General features: G+C 46.4%; 1 protein-coding gene across 8 annotated transcripts in view; it reads right to left on the bottom strand.

The window, feature by feature from the left end:
* The window catches only part of PTK2 (protein tyrosine kinase 2), a 251,013-nt gene that overhangs the window by 23,558 nt on the left and 206,016 nt on the right, over nt 1-21,439 (bottom strand). For 5 of the 8 annotated variants that reach the window (XM_060127770.1, XM_060127769.1, XM_060127767.1 and 2 more), the window contains 4 exons: nt 14,081-14,192; nt 7,848-7,934; nt 6,237-6,374; nt 5,394-5,525 (listed from right to left, as the gene is read on the bottom strand). In XM_060127770.1, the coding sequence (XP_059983753.1) occupies nt 5,394-5,525; nt 6,237-6,374; nt 7,848-7,934; nt 14,081-14,192 (469 nt within the window). Of the gene's footprint in view, nt 1-4,492; nt 4,832-5,393; nt 5,526-6,236; nt 6,375-7,847; nt 7,935-14,080; nt 14,193-14,581; nt 14,653-14,709; nt 14,850-21,439 lie in introns of those variants that run through there. The other 3 variants (XM_060127774.1, XM_060127776.1, XM_060127771.1) reach the window with 3 other exon arrangements.

Consider the following 21,439-nt stretch of genomic DNA (forward strand, 5'->3'; position numbering starts at 1 on the left):
AAAAAGTAGCCTCATACAATGATGTAAGTCCTAAAACAGGAGGCTTCAATAAACAGCTATCGATTCTGATCTGTCAGAAAAAATCTGGGAATCGCTACTGACAAAGCAACTTTAATTTTTCCAGTAAGAACATGACTCTTCCACCCGGGTACAAGGTGACCTCACGGAAGGGAGTGGCAGGGCTGCTCCCAGCACAGTCCGAGGACCAGGGCGGGTCAGGAATGACTTGCTGTTACCAGGTCGTGATGAGACAGAAACAGAGGATGAGCATCTTTAGAAATTTCTAGAGCAATCTGAAATAGTAATTTTTAGGTCTGTTGGAGCTCATAATAAAAGTCTGTACACCTTTTTAAAAATTTCCTTTTTCTAGTAACTGCTTCTTATTTTATTTCACTAGAGTATCAGGTCTACAGTGGTTTAGGAAAAAAAAAATAGAAACGGGTCCTCCTTCACTGACAGCTTGAGAAGCCTGCACTGGGAAGCACCTGGGCCTAAAAGGCTCCATGTCCTGCATGCAGATTCTGCCTCCTCGGGGAAACACGGCGGTCAGACACGGCCAGGGCCTTGTTAGCCAGCTGCTGAAAATAGCCTACCTAAGGGAGCCCTAACAACAGCAAAAATGAATTAAGGGGAAAAAAACCCCCCAAAAGACAAACAACGAATTAAGGTTCACTGATAACAAATAAATCCAGTGAAAGGGTGTCCAGCTCCTGCGTGATACCAGCGACGCTCCTTTGCAGACTCCCTTCGACACTGGCTAAAATCTCTCACCCCATCTATGACACTCAGCTCGGGTTGGGAGCCGCCTGCAGGTACTCTGGGCGATGTGTACAATCTAGGATTCTAGATTCTCATCAATGCAGCGCTCCTGCCTGCTACAGAGAACAAACTGAACGAGAGATTAAAAGCCCTTGGAAAAATTAATGGTGTATTCCTTACCCCTTCCACTGTCTATGCGTTATACATTTAATCCTCCACTCAACCCTACAGAAAAGCATTCTTGCATTCTACAGAGGAAATTATAATTATCTTACAGATTAACAAATCGCAGCATAGAGAGGTTAAACAACTCACATAGGGCCGCGGTAACTAGGATTTTGAAGCCTCCCCTACCTGACCCCAGAGCCTAGGCTCCTGCACTCGGTGTGCCCTCAACCTGGCATGTTCTTCAGCTGCTCAGCCTGCCCTGATGGCCCTGCATGCTGGGCCTCCCCTGCGCTCCGTCCGCTCTGTCACAACCAGGGCTGACCTACAGGGGCTGCGTCTCAAGGACAGGAAGGATGGAGGGCCCCAGGTGGTCATCCTGTGGCGGCCACTGGGAGGTTTTAAGTCAGAGAAGGCCAGGATCAGACCCGAGGTGTAGAAATGTCACCGCGGCTGCGGCACGAAACACAGCTTGGAGGGGACAGGATCTCAGAGATGCCATGTACGACGCCCCAGCCTTGACATTTACTTGCCCTCACCTCCTCACCTTCCCTCCCCTGGCAGCGGCGCTGTGGCTCGCTCACCCAGTTGCTCACGCCGAGGCCGGGCCCGTCCTGACGGCTCACTTGCTCTCAGCCCCCCACCTACACCGGCTGCCTGACCAACGGCCAACGCAGATGGGGCAGGGATTATTCGACTGAGGACATCAACACTGTTCTGATCTTGAAACCATTAACAATGACAATAATAACTCACTCTTGCTTATGAAGATCGATAGGAAATTCTAATAAAACATCACAAACAAAAGACACCAGGACCTTCAAAGGATCATCAACCACGACTTAGTGGGGACTTCTCTCTGGAATGAGGGTCCAGCATAAAACCAAGCAAAATGCTTCATGTAATTCATCACGTTAAGCCTTTTAAAAGCTTTAAAAAGGTTATTTTAAAAATAGAGAGCCAGCATTACACTTAATGGAGAAAACTATTATGGACATTATCTTTAAAAATAAAAGCAGGATGGGCTTCCCTGGTGGCGCAGTGGTTGAGAGTCCGCCTGCTAATAATGCAGGGGACAGGGATTTGAGCCCTGGTCTGGGAAGATCCCACATGCCGCGGAGCAACTAGGCCCGTGAGCCACAACTGCTGAGCCTGAGCGTCTGGAGCCTGTGCTCCACAACAAGAGAGGCCGCGATAGTGAGAAGCCCGCGCACTGCAATGAAGAGTGGCCCCCGCTTGCCACAACTAGAGAAAGCCCTCGCACAGAAACGAAGACCCAACACAGCCAAAAATAAATAAATAAACAAATGTGGGGTTTAAAAAAATAAAAATAAAAAAATAAAAGCAGGCAAGAACCTGTTTAATACAAAGTTGGCAAGAGATGCTTCAGGGGCAATATGAGATACATAACTGAAAATGAAGAAAGAAAATGTTTTTTAAAAAGTGATAACCGTGCATGAATAGAAAAAATCCAAGGGAATCAGTCAGAAAAATTTCATGTGATAAATATTGTTACATACAAGATAATTTCCTAAAAATCAACTGCATATGCATATACGGAAATAACAACTAAAAAGTTCAATGAAAATGAGATACCATTATCAGTGACGGGAAGCTCTAAATGAATGGGCAGTAATTTAATAAGGGAAGATATGGACTTAGAGAAAATTATAAAGTTACATGGGAGAAATAAAAGGGATCAGGAACAAATGGAAATGTCCCAGGCTGAGGAGACAGGTACACTGAGGCTGTCACAGGACACAGCACTGACTGGACTCCCCGGGGGGAGTTCATTATACGACTTCATTAGTGGATTTTCAACGTGGCATGGAAGCCATCTGGAGTGACAGAAATGTCACACGTATGGAGAATGGGTTATATGGACTTAATGTATTTATCAAAACTCACCAAACTGTACGCTTAAGACCTGCGCAGTCCACTGTATGTAAATTATCTCAATTAAAACGGACAACCCCTACGGCTGATGAGCCGGCAGTTTCTGATTCAGAGTACCTGACATCGCTGGGAAGATGGAGCCTGGGCCTGGGCCGATCACCTTCCCCACCAGCAAGCTCTTCCCAAGGCATGAGCACACTTCCTGAGCCTGTCTGCCCTGCAAATTCCAATCTATCTCGAGGCCTGGGCGCCAACATCATCCCGACCCCGAGTGGCACCCCCAGGCCCCCCTCCTGCTCTCGCCGCCGGCTGCGCTCTGTCAGAGCAGCTCACGGCCGCGGCCTCCTCCACTCTCAGGGTGATCATACACCAGACACTGGTATTTACGTATACTAACTCGAGTTTGAAGAGTCTGTAACACTGCCTTTTTAAAATACAAATCAATGCGGGAAAGTAGGCTATCTAGACAAAAGGTTAAAATGTAGGGCTAGGGAACAGCAGCTGTATTCTTGGAACTGATATAATATCCAAATAGATTTGCTCAGATTAGTATAGTAAATAATAATAACCAATTTTTGCCGCTTGCCTTATAATCTCAAGATACGCTTTGATTTAAATAATTTAGAATTTTGATATGATGAAACTTTTGTTCAAAAGTGAATGGTTCACAGCGCCCAGCGATATTTCGTATACGTTACAGTAAATGCACGTGCAGAGGAGCACTAGTCCGTGGGGGTGCTGAGCCGTGTGCAGCCGGGCACTCCAGCTGGCAGAGTGGCGGGCACCAAAGACCCCGGCTCGGCCAACGCTACCCAGTGGTCTCGGGCAATTTCCTCATCTCTAACACGAGGGTAATAAAGGATAGGTACACTGTCCTTTATCCTCGTTTCCAAAATCTAAAATGTACTAAAAGACTGGTAAGTTTGTTTGTTTTTTTAAGCTTGAAGGAAACTAATTTTGTGGCAAAACCTGACCTGACCTGATGTGAGGGCTGTCTTTACACCTGGTAATGTGAACACCTGTGTTTTGCTGTAAGAGCGTTAGTGCTTTTAACTCTGTATGCTATTGGAATACTTATATAATATACAGCATGTGCGTCATATTTCATTAATTTTCTTTCTTTTTTTTTTTTTTTTTGGCCGCACTGCAAGGCTTATGAGATCTTAGTTCCCCGACCAGGGATTGAATCTGGTCCCCGGCAGTGAAAGCGCTGAGTCCTAACCACTGGACCGCCAGGGGATTCCCTTCATTAACTTCCTAAAGCAAAAAAATAGTGTAGCACACAGAACCCTCAAGAGTTTCGGATAAAATATTTTGGACCTGTCTCTTCCCCACAGGGTGGTTATAAAGACTGAATGACTTTCTGTATGAGGAATATGTAGGATGGTGAGCGACACGTGGTAAGCACTTTGTGCGATCTTAACCATTAAGCTGCGACAGGGCTGTGAGCATTAGTCCTGTCCGGCAGTTAAATGAGTGTGGGGTGTGTGTGATGTCTGCAGGCTCCATTTTAGAAGAAAAAGAACAGAAAGGAGAGAAAGTACCTCCACCTAGTGTGACTTGCTCCCAGGCCCCCGTTCGCGCCGAGACGGCCCTCACCCCCCTGCAGCGGGGGCAGCGGCCACCCGGGAGGTTAAAACGTGCCTCACCGAACTTGTGCACAGCTTGCTTTGTTTAATTTGAAACTACAGTTTTCAAAAAGAAAGCCCCATATAAAGAATGAAATCAGGATCACAGGTGATGAACCGCTGTCTCGTAAAACCACTGGTTGTTGATATAATGTTTCTGTGCCTGTAGGACTTCCAGAGATGCGTGAACAGCGTTGTATCCCCTCATCAGTGTCTGGTCCCTCAGCACAGAGGGTGACGTAGAGGTGGTCTCGGGATGTTTATGGTCAAAGAGTGAGGGACCAGCTCTGGACCAGCCAGGTACGGGCTTTGCGGAAGCACTCTGAGTCCTGGCTCCGTCCAGGCCTTCTTCTCTTCAGGCTACTTCAGGAAGGCTGAAGTAACTGCGCAGGGTGACAGGGGAGGGGTCCTAAGGCTGAGGACCACGTGACACACACAGGCCACTCTGTCACCGCTCCTCTATCCCCAGGGACTTCTGAGGGGCTGTCGACAAGAGCTGTCCCAGGAAGACATTTGCTGCCCACAACCCCAGAGGCATGTGGCAGGAGGTCTGCGTCTCTCAGACCTCGAACCAGAGGAGCCCAGGAAGGCAAGCCCGGGCCCCCCGGGCCCCCCGGGCCATCTAGTCATGTGCCCTGCAGTAGCGAGAGGCAGTGTCTTATGTGCAAGCTGACACTTCAGTGGGAGTCGTTTCTGTGTAAACGTGGCAGTAACACAAAACCACAGAAACGGTTCTACATCTGAGCCCATGATTCTACTACAGACCTCCTAGAAATTTATCCGGAAAAAGTAATTCAAGAAAAGCGAACGACCCACTATTGCAAGTTTTAGGAAGCAGATGGAAAACAAAGGCTCCTGCTTTGGAACAGATGAGGTTTGCCATCATCTGCAGTAGAGCCAACTCCAGAGGCTTAGGGATGCAAGGACTTTCTGAGACTCAGTTACCAGAAACCTCTCCTCCTTCTCCAGCCAGCGCTGGTCCTCTTCCATCTCCTGCTGCTGCCGGATCAGCCGCTCCTCCATCAGGTGGGTCGGCAACACCTGCCCGATGCCACGCAGGTCCAGTGTTGCAGAGTCCTGGAGGAGGAGTGAAAAGGTCCACTCTCAGAAGTCTGTGTGTGAGGCTCTTACTTTTCTTTCTGTGTGTCTTTCCAAACAATTAAGCAGAACAGCAAGCGTGGTGGAAGTAGGGTCTCTTCTACTCTGCCGGCGGGAGCAACTTTTCTGGGGGTTACAAGTTACTGTGCGTGAAACAGCTTTAAAACGCATACAATGGTTCACTTGCAGGGACCTACTCTAAATAAGTAATCCAAGATATGGGGCAGAGAATGCATCATTAGTTAGAGCGAAAAAGTGGAAACAATCTGGACGTAAAATAATGGGAGGAGGATTAAATACGACACACGCATAGTACAGAGTATAAAGCACGTGCACTCCAAGGAAAAGAGCTTAAGAGCAGACAACTACAGATGTTCTTGGATTCAAAGAAATGATTTTTAATATTATAGGAGTGGTTCTTGGTTTTACCAAGAAAATTCAGTAAAAATTCACACGGTCCGCAGAGCTGGAGGCTGTCTGTTCCTTGGCCTCATGTAGGCCCTGCTTTTCAAATGAATGGGCTAATGATGGCAGCATCTCTCCATCGTTTAGTGAAGATTCTCAGACCCAGAGAGCATCTGATCTTAGAGTGAGGGCATCTAAATTGAGAAATCTTAGGATTTAGAAATCCTGTACCTTGGGCACAGCCTCATCAGTTAACAAAGCAAAGCCCAAGAACATCCAATTTACCTCCACGTTGGGCTGCCACATCGATATCTCCTGTGGTCTGTGATTCCACGAATCCGTTTGGTCCAAAAGAGATGCCTGACCTGGGTAGATGCTGCCAGCCACGGCTGTGATTCCATGTGAGCCAGGGTAGCCAGAGACCTGCGGGTGAGTGAAGCGGCCAGGTCAGGGTCTGACGCAGTACGACTTCTGCACAGTTCTGCTTTCCACGTGAAAGGAAGTAACTGAGATTACAGAGAATATGTGGCAGCAGAATACGGCCCCTCAAGCTTGTCCACGCCCTAATCCCTGGGACCTGTGTGCATATGGTAGCTTACATGCCAAAGGGACTGTGCAGATGTGATTATCAATTAGGAATCATTAGGTGGGGAGATTAACCTGGACGATCTGAGTGGACCCAACGTGATCATAAGCGTCCCTAAAAATGCAAGAGGGAAGCAGAGGGGAGAGAAAGGGGGTGTGGCTACTGAAGAACAGTCAGAGAGACACCTGGGCTTTGAAGTGGAGGCACGGGCCACGAGCCAAGGAACGCAGGTGCCTCTAGAAGCCGGTAAAGGCGAGGAAATGGACTCAACTGCAGCCTCGAGAAAGGCGGCCTGTTATGGCCACAGTCGACAGCTAGTGCAAACAGACACTAGGAAACCAGAAATTCTTCACTTTGGAATTCTACACTTATTACAGTGCTGAGAGCAGACCATCCTCGGATGTGAAAACAATGGGCCATAAACATGGTTAAGCCATCTCTCTACAAGTCCCTTTCCTGCCCAACTCACTACTACTCCACCAGCAAAGAACAAACAAGACCCTCAAATGCTTGTCCTCTAGTGAACCAGCGTGGATGGTGACAGAAGGCAGGCCTTCACAGTCTACCAATGATCTCAAAGGCAGAGAAAAACATTGAGCTGGACATGGAGAAAAATTTCAAGGCAGAAGGAAAGTGAGAGGAATTTCTTTACATGGTTCTCCCTCCATCAAGAGAAAGAGAGACAAGGCATCAGTATCTGTTTCCCTAACTCATTAGGCTGGTTCTGGGCAGCCAGGGCTGGCAGCTACTTTTCAAATGAGATAAAGCACAGCCACATCCATATTCCAAATCCCCTTCAGCAACGCTTTCAAGCATCTGTTAGGTCTCTAGGCACTGATTCATACCAAAACCCCATACTGACGATATGTAATTACTAAACTTTCAAATAAGATGTACAGGTAGTTCTCACACCTTATTTGAATGAAAATATTTCAATAAAAAACTCTACTAAACATAAAATGCTGTATCAGCGACTATTTCTGGTCAGAAGAGATATATCACTGCCAGAGAACTTCTAGGAATATTCACAACAAAGAGATTTCAAATGATCTAAGGCAGTTTCCTATATGACACCAACGACGTGAAAGGATCAAGCGAGCATTTCAAGCTGAGAAGGCCTACAGGAAATGTCCCATAGCTGTTCCTATTTACAAGGTAAGGGAACGTGGGGCTTGGGAGAGAATCATTCATTTGTTCGATGAAAAAAAATGAACGTTTTAATTTATAAATATATACAATGTATCCTTCCCCACCCCCAAATGTGCTGAAGAATAAAATAACACATCTTTTGACAGTAATGAACGGTATACCTGGTAGTGATTGGTCTGTACCATGTGCTGTGGGCTGGGATGAAACCCTTCGCTGGACCTCGGACTAGGATAACCAGGTCTGCTGGGCTGTGAACAAATCAACAGAGCATCACATGAATAAGTATCCTGATTATTTTGGTAAATCCGCATTTTATTAAAAAGAATAGAAAAAGATAATTTTCTATAAGAGCTTAGCTGGAAAGAATGATAAAGGGTGTGAAGACATTTCCATGGGGTCTTTTCAACAAATAATGCTGGGACAACAGGATATCCACATGCGAAAAATGAAGCTGGACCCCCCTCTTCCTCACAACATACACAGAAATTAACTCAAACGTGAGAGCTAAAACGATAAAACTCTTAGAAGAAAACGCAGGAGTAAATCTTTGTGACCCTCTGGGTTAGGCATGGTTTCTTAGGACGCCGAAAGCTCAGTCAACAAAAGAAAAGAGAAGATAAACTGGACTTCGTCAAAATTAAAAGTTTTGTGTTGCAAATGACAACATCAAGAAAGTGAAAAGACAACCCGTGAATGGAAGAAAGTATCTGCAAAGCATCTATCTGATAAGATTCATATCCAGGATATAGAAAGAACTCTTACAACTTCAACAAGAAAGTGGCAAATAATCTAAGTAAACAGTGCGCAAAAGATCTGAGTAGACCCAAAGAAGATACACCAATGGCCAATAAGCACATAAGAAGATGCTCAATACCATTCAGCATCACGGAAATGCAAACCTGGAGGCTTTCCTTTCTGCTCCTCACCGGCTGGGAGCCCGTGGGTGAACCAGCCGGATCCTATTTCCTCATCTAAAGAACTGGGTTGACTTGGAGGGGCCCTGAAGTCACTTCCAGCTCTAAAATCCTCATTGTTTGACACGTGAATTTAAAGTTCAGAGCAAAAAGAACGGTCTAGTCTGAAACGGAAGATGAAGTCAATAAAGTCTCCTAAACCTGAGGGATTTAACAAAGTGGAAACTCAGGGCTCTCCGGGCGAATAAAGACCAGACTTGAAGGAAATAGACTTGGGGCCCAGCGAGCCCAGGGGAGGAAGTGCCTGTGTCGCTTTCCCGTGGACACAGGTGGTCCTGGATGAACACACACTTCACTTTGGCTAAGTTCTGAGTGAGTCTGAGTCTCGAAGCAGTGTCACCCCCCTCTGCCTGGAATGCGTGCCGCCTCCTGTCCCGGGTCTCCCGTGTCACCCCTCCCTCTCCCTCCTGACACAGAAGCATATCCCCTGCTCTCCTCCGAGCACGTGGACTGCAGCTACCCCTGCACTTGCTCCCGCCCTGCTGTGCGGGCCTGTTAAGCCTGAGGGTGGGAAGGCTCCCCCACCCCTTCAGCCCTGTCGCATTTCAGCCCCCGGGTGCAGTCTACTCCAAACTTAACGAAATGTGAGGACGGACCCCCAAGACCCCCCGAAAGAGGGAAGGGCATGAAGGTGGAGTCACGGGCTTTGCTTGTGTGCTAGGGTGGCAATTTTGTTCCATGAAGCCCTTAGGGACTACTCTTCAGATTTATATTTTTAAAGGTTTCACTTGAACAAGTGGTTAGGAAGAGGCAAAAATGTCTGACTATCTCTGTCCTCTGACATTTCAGTGGCAACGGCCATTTGAAAGGTGTGCGTTAATATGTATGCATTACAATGGTCGTGTGGCAAAGGCCTCCTGGAGTCCAAGCATGGGAGGGTGCAGACCCAGGAATTAGGACAGTATTCACAGCTATCTGACAGGTGGACAGTTGTGTCTGCTGGCTTACATTTTGGAGGTGGCAGGTTAAGTAACACAGGCAAAAATAAAAACTTTTACTCAAAAAAAAACCCAAAAAACAAAACTTTTACTCAATGTGTCCTACGTGTAGAGCTAGGTGTCGTATGTACAATCTGAGAAGTCTGAGAGCAATGGTACAAGGAAGTATTATCACCTCATTTTACAGAGGATAAAACAGAGGCTCAGAGAGGTCAGGTGATGCAAACAGGCTGCACAGCTGGTAATGGCAGAACTGCCCGCCTCCAGAGTCTGCTGTGCTGTGCTGCTACTCTATGACAAGCACACTGTGACTCACCAAATAAAAGGGGAATTACAAAAGGAAAGATCAAAGACGGCAAAATCTCCACAGAACATCCTCCAGTGGCTCAAATACTTACATGGGTAGCAAACGGTAACACTTGTAAGGTTCCACTTCAGAATAAAGATAACAGATAAAAATATGAAAACATGTCTTACAGAAGACGAAACTACTGCACCAAGAATACCACAAAATGGAACTCTGTTAGCCACCCGCTGCGGAGAGCACGGACGTACTGCTAACAGTTCTGTTTTCCTTCTCTACAAGTACGGACTCAGCGTGGCGGCCAAGAGGGCAGGCCAGGAAATGGCCAGTGCCGGGCCGGGGCAACTTGCCCACTGTGCCTTCAAGAATGAGGTGGGGACAGGGCTGCCACAAAGATCGAATGAGCTGAGCTGGGCTGAGGTATCCAGACGTGTCACCTGCTATTAATTACAAGGTTTAGCAGGCTGATTGCATCTCCTCCTCAAAGAGAGAAACTTGGATTTTCATGAAGCAAACGATGGAGCTGGGGGAGTTTTTGTCGAAAGCCTCCCAAGTGAGGAAGAAGAAAAAGGAAAACCCAACACATCCTACACTCGTGGTCCTCAGCTGGATGGCAGTGCCCCCGATGGGGGGCCCAGGGTACCGAGAGGGCGCTTCTGCTGCCTGCAGGGCCCGGCACTGAGGGTGGCAGGCAGGTGGGAGGGACGGCGGGGCTGCACAGCAGGGCCTGTGCCACGTTCAGGTCTTTCTCCACCTTACACAGGTAAAACAACAACAAGGAGCCCCGTAGTCTGAACCGAGAACCAACTCCGTCTGACATACAAACACAAATGGTATTTTGCATAGTTTATCAGACACTGAACTTTCCAGAAGAGCAACTACTGTGAATACTGATGGACAATTTTACTTTGTTTCGTTTGAACTTTACCAAGATTCTTCACCCTTCTAGAAAATCACATCATCAAGACGAATGAGATCCACAGTCAGTTGTGGCTGCAGGGTCTGCGTGTATAGCTGCTGTATCCAGGGCGAGCCTACCACACACAGGTGTGGGCACCTGGCTCCTCCACCGCACCTCCCAGTGTAATTATACCCGAGTATTTTATACAGGTGTGTGTGTAATGCTATTAGAAGTTACTTTTATTTCTCTTGTACAGTTTGCAGTCTCTTGGCTGTGTTGGTATCTTGAAATTAAGTCATTTTATAACCTATGTATTTTATTTCAGGATTAGTAAACGGGGCATTATAAAATATTTTTTTATATAAATGGAATGCTGGGTCTGATCAGGGCTGAGAAACACTATGCTGAGGCAGCTATTCTCAGGACGCCTTTACGTTCTCAGAAATTACTGAGGACTCCACAAGCCTTTACTTATCTGGAATATATCTACCAATATTTACATTATTAGAAATGAAAACATCGAGCATCTGCATATATATACTAATGTAGGTGATCTTTTACCCATTAAATTTTTTTTTTTTTTTTTTGGCCACACTGCGCAGCTTGTGGGATCTTAGTGGGGTCTCAGTTCCCTGACCAGAGATTGAGCCTGGGCCCTTGGCAATGGAAGACCTGAGTCCTAACCACTGGACTGCCAGGGAATTCCCTCTATCCATTAAAATTTTAATCTGGGGACTTCCCTGGTGGCGCAGTGGTTAAGAATCCACCTGCCAATGCAGGCGACACGGGTTTGAGCCCTTGTCCGGGAAGATCCCACGTGCCGCGGAGCAACTAAGCCCGTGCGCCACAACTACTGAGCCTGCGCTCTAGAGCCTGCAAGTCACAACTACTGAGCCCACATGCCGCATCTACTGAAGCCCATGCGCCTAGAGTCCGTGCTCCACAACAAGAGAAGCCACCGCAATGTAAAGCCTGCACACCGCAAGGAAGAGTAGCCCCTGCTCGCCACAACTAGAGAAAGCCCGCACACAGCAAGGAAGACCAATGCAGCCAAAAATAAATTCATTAAAAAAAATTTTTTTAAAATCTGGGGGCTGCCAACCTTTTAATTCGGGATCAAAGAGTAAATATTTTATTTATTTGGTTGCGTCGTGCAGCTTGTGGGATCTTAGTTCCCTGACCAGGGATTGAACCTGCACCCTCAGCAGTGAAAGCCGAGGGGGTTCTCAGTCCTCAGTTAGGGGAAAGTCCTAACCACTGGACCGCCAGGGAATTCCCAAAGAGTAAATATTTTCATCTTTTTGAGCCATACTGTAACGGAACCACTCAAGTCCGTCTGTGTAGGGGGTACCCAGCCATGGACAACACACAAGCCAAGGGGGCAGTTCATGCAATAAAATGTTCATCAACAGAAACAGGCAGTGGGGTATAGTCTGCTGACCCACTCTGAAGGGTAGAACCATCTCTGACTACAGAAAAGAGCCTTAAAATATACACGTTGAAAACATCCTAAAGAAAGAAATGTGAGGATATTTAAAAATTTAAGCAGAACTCACCTTTGCTCTGTAAACAAAGAAGCCTAACCACTCCATCTCCGCCCATGAACTCAATATCACAGCCTTCAAAACTCAGCCACATGAAAATTATTAAAAACCATACAGATTGAGATACGTAATCTTGTTTAGATGAAAAGGGTTAATTCTGTGAGTTTCAGGGGAATGCTGTGCACAGCATTAGCACATCATTTGTGCCAATCACCAACTATGTAGAGCTCCTTACACTCCTGTGACTAAAAACAGTGCTGTGAATGCATCATCTCATTTGGTCTTCACAACACCCCTAAGAGGTGGGGAACACTAGTACCCTCACTTCACAGATGAGGAAAGTGAGGCTGGGAACAGGCAGGTAATCCACCTGGTCATCAGAGCCACCTGTGAACAGATCCACCTGGTTTCCAGGCCTGAGAAATTAACTTCAAGGCTCTCCGGTGCTGCACCCTTCCACAGTAGTCAGTGAGGAAGCGGGCACACCCGTGTACAAGGTGGAGGCCGCAGATGCTGGGGTGCACAGCTTTTCGGGGGGTAGCTCGGGACGTTGGTGTTGTAACACGAGGAGAAACAGAGAAACGTTGTGGTCTCAGCACGAACCAGCCCATAGTAACACCGACAGAACGGAGCACAGGCCCTCCTCCTTCTCTGGGCCTCAGTTTTCCCACTGGTGGAGGAAGCCAGACTACAGAACCCTTCACCTCTAAAATTCTGAGGAACAGGGTCAGTCACCTGTTTTCACTTTCAATGTGTAATAATATTTACTGTAATAGTTTAAAACAATGGCCGAGAAAACAGATTTCAGGCATCATGATAAAAAAAATGGGTACAATATTTAAATAGCACTTTTTGTGAACAGATTTCTGAACATTTTTCAAAAAGACAATGAAGTAAGGAATTGTCATAGTTCCTGTAATATATTTTTAGCTAATCAAATATCAAGTAGCAGGTAACTATTAACTGCAAAAAAGTCTATCATCTATTTACCATCCAGAAAATGATCTGAACTGGATTATTCATGGCAAGTAAGCCACTGTGTGAAAATACTATCCTGTCAAAAGCAAAAGGAGAACAAAGAATCCTGATCTGAGGAGAGTGTTTAAGGGCCAACTGTGTCCAGCTCCAGCCCAGCTGAACAAGAGGGGAAGGCTCTGGCCGCCTGCGGAAGGCCAGGAGGACGCAGGGCAGGGCTGGGGTGCTGCTGGCAGACCTCCCCACGCTGACAACCCAGCCACCGCCACAGATGAGGAAAGGCAGAAAATGTGCACCAGGTTCTCAGCAAAACCAAACCAAACCAAACCCAAAAGGAACCGGGTCAGGTGGAAGCTGACTCCTTTCAAAATAAAGCAAAACGTAAAGCATTCTCGGCTTGGTTATAGTCTGTCTGGTCATCAGGAAGGTCCCTGACACCAGCAGAGAGAAACCTCCCCAAGCCGGGCGTGCTCAGTTAAGTCTGATGATGGGGGCGGTGGTGGGGGGTGGGGGGGATTGGAAGGTCAGGCCTAATCCAATCACTCATGATTTCGAACAGCTCAGAGCTGCAACGCAAATTAGGGAACCGGGTGCACGTTGGGGTGGTATGCGGCGGGGCGAACAAGGAACAGAAGTTGCAGTGATTCCTCTTAGAATAACCCGCTATTTGGTTTTCTCCCCACAGGCAGCTGCTGCCTACAGCATAAACCGCACAAGTTAGCAGGCATGATGCCAGACGGGCTGGGGGCCTTTGCTACCTTGGGTGGTGCTTCGTCGGACCCTCCAGAGTCCCAGGACACTGTGACCTGCCTTCTGGACTCCATCCTCATCCGTTCTTCTTGCTGGACCTTCTCTTCCTCCAGGATTGTGCTAGAGAGACAACACAGTATGTAAGGAGAGCTGACACGGGGGGAGCTCGCACACACCAGACCCCACCCTGACGACCCGAGGAGCCCCGCGGGAAAGAGGATCGGGTTTCTAACTTCACAAAAGGATTCCAGAATGGCCTTGATGCAAGGGGCACAGCCTCAGGTAAGGGAAGGGCAGCTGGCAACACAAGGAGGAGCTGGGAAACCAAAGGGGGGCCAGGATGGATGATCTGAACGCGTTTCCTTTAAGCAGCAGAGTTCCCCTGAGCAAATCCCGAGCAGCGCTCCACACAGCACAGACCCAGCCCTCACAGTGCCACCACAGCAGCACAACAACCGACCAAACAGCCATGCGGCCCAAAGCTCCCCACACTGCTCACGACCTCCTACCAACTTTCACTTTAACCAGCACTTTGCCTCATCAGGAAGGAAGGAAATGCAACAGTATCTACAAGCACTTCTGAAACTCCTGCCGGCTTGAAACTGGCAGCTCCACACCGGCTCACGCGGCTACTTACCCGCCGGGCCGCTCAGGGCTCTGCACCTGGGCTCTGGGCCATCGCGGGAGCGGCCACCGCCCTCTGCTGCCCGCCCGCCCGCCGCCCCGCCGCGTCCTGGGCTTCCCAGTCCCAGCCTCCTGGTGGAGGGCAGCAGAGAACCTCCCAGCGCCAGCAGCTCATGAGAGAGTGAGGTCAGCGGCCCCAGAGCCTTTCTTTCTAATCTGGGAATCCGGCTCGGCTCGACTGTTTCCAGGAGACATTCCTGCTGCCTGGAGGCGAGGGCAGGCTGTTTCTCACGCAGCTGCACTCATGCAATTTACAGCAGCGGAGGACACACAGAATTCAACTCGTAACTGCCCTGAGTCAGCAAGCCCTTACTACAGATGGGAGTTTTGTTTTGTTTTGTTTTTTAAGGAAAGGGAACGTTTCCCTCCATGACCACATTAGCACTTTAAAGAAAAGCAACCCCCTCCTCAAAATATGATTTCGTTTTTCTTCTCACTCCGTCTAGACGGTCATGGCTGAGTGAATAGCACAACACTTTAACAACAGTGCAGGCTCTGGCGGCACCCTCGAGGCTGGCCAGATGCACGCTGAGCCAACGCTGTCGGGAACCTGGCCCCAGGTCCCACGATTCACAGGTCAAGTGCGTGCGACAGCCTGTTTGCTTGGCCTTTGCCCACAATGGGCTGAGAGCTGCCGCTTTCCACGCGCCCAGAACTAGCACAGACCCCGGACCACAGTCTGCCTTAGTGATGACAGAAGAGTGAAGCCACCATCAGCCGAGCACGTGCACTGGCTGGTGAGGAAGACCGGTCACCACCCCCCCGTGCCTCACAGGGGACGGGTGCAGGCTGCCGGGAGGGTGGCCGCTGGGAGCAGGGGTTCAGACAGACCCCTGGCCTGAGAGAGGGCTGCCTCCGATTAGGAGCTTTTCAGCGCCCCGCTCTCAATCACCTTGCCCTCAAAACAAGTAACAGACTCCAAGTCAGAATTTCCCAAAATTGCGTAGTTTTAAACAACTGAGAAGTCCATAACAATCAGGAAAAAAATCAAGTAAAAAAAATCGTCCTTATTTCTAACTTCTTCAAATCATTAAAATAAAGGCAAGCTATGAGGCGGCCACGCGTGACAGGTTCTTTAAGGCAATGGGACTTATTTTAAATAGGTCTCACGAAGGCAATTTATTTCACATGGGCTGTTTTGTGAACTGGGCCACCCTGACCTGAAGGTTACTGCTCCCCGCAAACACCTCCAGATAGGTCATGGGAGGGCCCTTGCATAAGGAGACCCTCTTGGGCTCCACCTGCCCTGACGCTCCGCCCACACTCACTGTCCTCTGACCCACTGATTCACTGTCTGAAGACTCCCTCTCGGCCCTTCATCACCTGCTACCACTGAACACGGAACGCAGGGGTAACCGGGAAGCGAGTTCCTCAGTATCATACCAAAAACTAACATGTCAAAACGCTGTGGAGAAAGCATAACTTGTTGCTCACAGTAGTGCAGAACATAAATAACTCCTGGAGTATCTGTTTTTACGATGGGAAGGCTCTTCCATAGATGGTGTAAGAGTGCCCATGGAGACAGTTCTGAACTTTCCTCTTTACAGCTGCTGAGGAACCCAGAGCAAAACACTGGAATGTGCAGAGTGTCAAGGAGGTCAAATTTAAACATATTTTCCCAAAGTCCAAGTATTTTTAGTAGCAATACATTCTGTTTGAAAGCTTTTAGCTGCCTAATGTGAACTGGCAATGAGCCCTCATGCTTCTTCCTGGGATGGTGGTTTCTAAGTCTCAAACTCACCAGAGAAAAGACTATAAGAGCTCATAAGACTTTTCATTTAACAAACGTTAGAACATGTAAGAATCATTCTTTGTTTATCCACGAGCCCCATCTAGGAAGAGAACTGGGAAGAGGGGAAAGGAGTATTTATTTAACGTTAGTTTTATTTTTTATCACTACTTCCCTCACTTCAGGAGAAAAAGTCATCAAAGTAATCAGTTCACACAGTAAAGGACAAAAACACTTGCAAGCACGCGTTGGCCCTTCCGGCCTGTGGCACTCCCTGTGGAACCCGGTCTCCCGGGCTCCGCAAGCTGACGGAGAGGGCTCCTTAGATTTCCGTTCTGGAGCAACAAGGTGTGATCTTACTTCTAAGGTATTTTCATGGAGAGCAATGAAGTGGTCTAATAGCGTCTTCGTTTCCAGTACCAAGCTAAGATTCGGAAGAAAATCTCCAACACGGACAAGACTTAGGGTAGACAGGGGCGATCAGTCCAAGTGGGTGACCAGCTGTTCCCGCTGTCCCAGCAGAAAGGGCACCAGCTATGAGCAGCGCCTTCTGAGCTGGGCAGCTGGGCCCATTTCAACTTGTGTCCTCCTTCATAAATGAGGATGATACTGCCTGTCCTATCCACTGTTAGGATGGAGAAATAAAGTAGGTGAAAAAAACCAGTAAGACTTTTAAGTAAATGCTATCTAGTTCTGGACTTTTACCTGCCTTATTTTTTTTAAATGTATTTCATTTCTGTAGCATTTTTTCCTGAGAATGATTATAGTAATACTATTCTTTTCTTCGAAACTACATTTCTTCTATGCTTGAAAAACTTTTTTAAAAAAGATTGGACTTTGATCACCTAAACATAATAATTTTATGATGACATCACAAAATTTGCTTTGGACAGAAAATCAGTCTGGATTCATAGCTACTTAGGCTAATTTGAAAAACATCCAGAGAAAGAGCAGCAAGAAACTGGATGAACAAAAAAGCCACGAGGGAAATGGCTTGTTCTGGCAAGTTCATGGGAATGCCAGCTTTGAAACACGATCTCTTCTAAGTACCCAACATCGCCTCACCACAAAGGAATGGAGCTGACCCTTCAACAACCCCCCTTGGTAACTCTGTAGAAAACAAGGCTTGAGACAAAGCTGGGACGGCACCTCTGCAGTGGGCAGTGACCAGTGTTGCAGCACACGCCTCCCTCCTTCTTCTCTTATAAACACGCACAGCAGACCGAACATATCGCTTCACGAATACAAAACTGCATCTCTCTTTACTTATTACGTATCTCAAACTGCAGGAAATAACGCACTTCTGTTTGGTTATGGTGTTACACATCTCAAAATTATTTGAAAAAAAGTGATTTCTACTAAAATCTTACTTTAGAACGGTGACCTCTTTGTATTTCTGGCAAGTTCGAGAAGCTCCTATTTGACCAATCCTCTTGCAGACAGCAACTATGGACTAGGACAGAAGAAACAGCCCTGTGACAGCACAAAGCAGTTAGGCTCTGGAGGAAGCTGCCACTGGGAGGAAAGGAACGGCACTGGGTGAGTCCCCAGTTTAATGGCCACTAGCCAGAAAGACAGCCCCAGTCTTACTGGTTTGAAGAGCCAGAGGACTGAATTTGGGTCACCACAGCTGGTGGAAAGTGAGGGGGGAAATCCCAGGAAGAAGAAAGCCACGGAGGGGTACCTCAAATTCTGAGTATAAATTCTGCCTGAATCACTAGCTGACCCCTATACTATGCACATACAGGGCAGGCTCCAGGCAGCCCAGCTGAGGCTGAACTTAGCTGAATCGGGATTCGAGCTCACAGAATGGAGGGAGTTTGCAATGTGAGACCTGCCAAGTTAGCTGCCTGCTAAAACCAACCAACCAACCAACCAACCACTCTTCAGAGGAATAATACTGAATCCAGAGTTTCTGCAACCTATCAGTCACAATGTCCACAACATAATCTAAAATCACTTGATGTACAAATAAACATTAAAATGTAATCCATTTTCAAGAGGAAAAGAAATCTAAAGGAAGCTGACTCCAATGGTGACTCAGAAGTTGTAATTAGCAAGCAAGGACTTTGAAGAGCTATTATTATATTCAAAGACATAAAGGAAAATTTGGTCATAGTTAATGAAAAGATAGGAAACACCAGCAGAGAAACTAAAGGTATAAAAAAGAGCCAAATGAAAATTCCTAATGAAAAATAAAATATCTGAAATAAAATCTCCACAGGATTGGACGATCAGTGGGATGGAGATGAGAGAAGAGTCAGGAAAATTGAAGATAAATCAATAAAAATTATCCAATCTGAAGAACTTAGAGAAAAAAGACTGGGGGAAAACAGAAAAAGAACAGAGCCCCTGGAACCTGAAGGACACTATCAAAAGATTTAACATACATGGAACTGGAGTTTTAGAAGAGAGAAAATGGAGCAGAAAAAATATCTGAAGAAATAATGGTCAAGGACATACATTTACAGATTCAAGAGGTTCAGTGAAGCCCAAATATGATCAATACAACAAAAACCACACCCAAGCACATCCTCGTTATAAACTGCTGAAAACCAAAGATAAAATCATGGAAGAAGCCAGAAAAAATGACACTTTACATACAGAAGAGTAATAATTTAAAAGGCCAGTGACTTCTCATTAGAAATAACAGAGGCCAGAAGATAACAAAAGAAAGCTTTAAGGTGCTGAAAGAAAGAAAGAAAAAAAAGAAAAAGAAAAATGCTGTCAACTCAGAGTTCTATATCCAGTGTAATGAAGTTCAATTCATTTTCAGATTAAAAAAAAAAAAAACCCAAAACTAATCAACAGGCCCACACCACAAGAAATGTTAAAGAAGTTCTTCAGACAGATGGGAAAAACAAATGGAAGAAAGATCTTTAGGGAAGAATAAAGAGCACTGTATGGGGTTAAATATAAAAGATTTTCCCCTTACTTTCCTAAGAATACTATTAAAAACATAAAGTGTAATCTTATTTTATGAGGTTACTGTCATATATGAATATAATACACACGACATCTAGAACAAAAAGGACTAAGGTGGTGGTAAATGAAGTTTCCACATTTTAAGTGAAATACAATTATTAACTCTAAGTAGATGGTGCAAAGTTAAAGATGTATAATGTAATACTTGAGGCAATCACCAAAAATACAATGCAAAAGGTATTTCTAAAATGCAAATTTGGGGAGTTGAGAGGAAGAGGTGCAGAAGGTAAGCCAGTGGCTTCTCAGCGCCAAACTCTCTTCACTGAGAACCGACCCGCTGCCACGGGGGCTGCTGCTCCCTCCCATCTAAGCTCAGGTGCCCAGAGACTGGGCTGAGACGGAGCCAGCGCTGCTTCACTCGTTCCCTGCATCCCTGCATCAACCTTGGCGCCATGTCCCTCTGTAATCTGAAGAGGGATGGGCCACCTACAGCCTCTGGTCCTTCACTGTCCAGAGGGGAGGACAGACATTCATGTCTACTCCACTCTTCCCCCATGTTTTCAGGGATAATAACCCTGGAGACAAAATTTAGGGAAGGGGAATGAAGAACAACTAGAGGGAGAAGGAAAATGGTGCCAGAAACAGGACTGAAGGGAAGGAATTACAGCAGCTACCGGATGAGTCTGAGGATTTCACTGTGGGTTCTGAGGGCAACCTTCAAATAGTAAATATGTGAATTACAGCTGAAGTGTGAACTTCATCTAGTCAAAGTCCTCTCTTACAAATAAGACAAGGGAGGGGAAGTGAGCAGAGCGTGGGGAGGTACAGGGGGTGGAGGCAGCCAGCAACCCATTCAGTGGGGGGCGGCATACGGTGGTAAAGAGACCGAGAAAAGCAGTGGTCCTGGACTTCGGAGAAAAGGGCCCAGGGTCTTGGATCCACCCTTTGTTAGCTGCACAATCCGGGCAAGTCATAGGGTTTTTCTGAGCCTCAAGTTCCTGAAGTGAAAAGGGCAACAGTATCTCACCCTTAAGAATTATTGTGAAATCAGTAAGGTAATCAGGTGAAAATGACCTGTGAAGCCATGTAAGTATAAAGGACTAATTTTTATGAAATTTAAGTTTAAATCTCGCTGGAAATTTTTTTACTTCACATAAAACCAAATTCTGGAGGTGAAGCTAAAGTAGAGATGCACCTGTAAAGGTCTGAACATCTGTGTGCGGGGGGGGGGGTGGGGTCCAACGAAGGGCAAGAGCTACCCGCAGGTAAGAAACAGTTATGACATAAATTTTAGTGGAAACAATTTAAATTTTACATTAAATTCCCATGGAATTTAGATTTACTATTTACTTTTTATTACCGGGAAGACTAAGGTCCCAAACCAAACAAACATTTTAAGATGTAAATACAGGGGTAACTGAGAAACAGGTTACTCTTCTAGATGACACCAAGACCCAATAGGACGGCAGTGAGAAGGAAAATGCCGACATGATGACTAAGGAGGAATTTAGACACCACCTTTGAAAGGAATTTGGGGAGAAGATACAAAACCACTTTAAAAGCACAGCGAAGAAGCACAAGTAACCTCATGTTATTAATCAAATCTAGAGTTTTTAATCTAGAGTTCACATTTTAGGATAAATGAAGAATCACAAAGGACTCAAAAAAAAAAAAACCTGTACAAGATGTCCATAAGACATCTACAAAATGTCAAAAAGATGTGCCTTGCATTTTGGTATCTGGATAATAATAGCTACCCTTTTTACATTTGAAGAACCAGTTTTGTTTTTTTTTTAAACAGTAACTGATCACTTTCTGTACCTAAGACCTCCAGGTCCCTTGCGGATCTTCAGAAAAAGCTTTGTTTCTACTGCTACTACCAGAGCAGCCACAAGTGTGTGTACCCACCACGAGCATGAAAACTAAATGCATTTTAGATGATTTTATTTAATCCTGAAAACTAGAGGACAGGTAGGATTTGTGATTCTGCTCTCCCAGGGAGGATAAGTCACTCACCCAAGGTCAACTT

This window comes from Lagenorhynchus albirostris, chromosome 17, assembly GCF_949774975.1.
Source record: "Lagenorhynchus albirostris chromosome 17, mLagAlb1.1, whole genome shotgun sequence".
NCBI lineage: Eukaryota > Metazoa > Chordata > Mammalia > Artiodactyla > Delphinidae > Lagenorhynchus > Lagenorhynchus albirostris.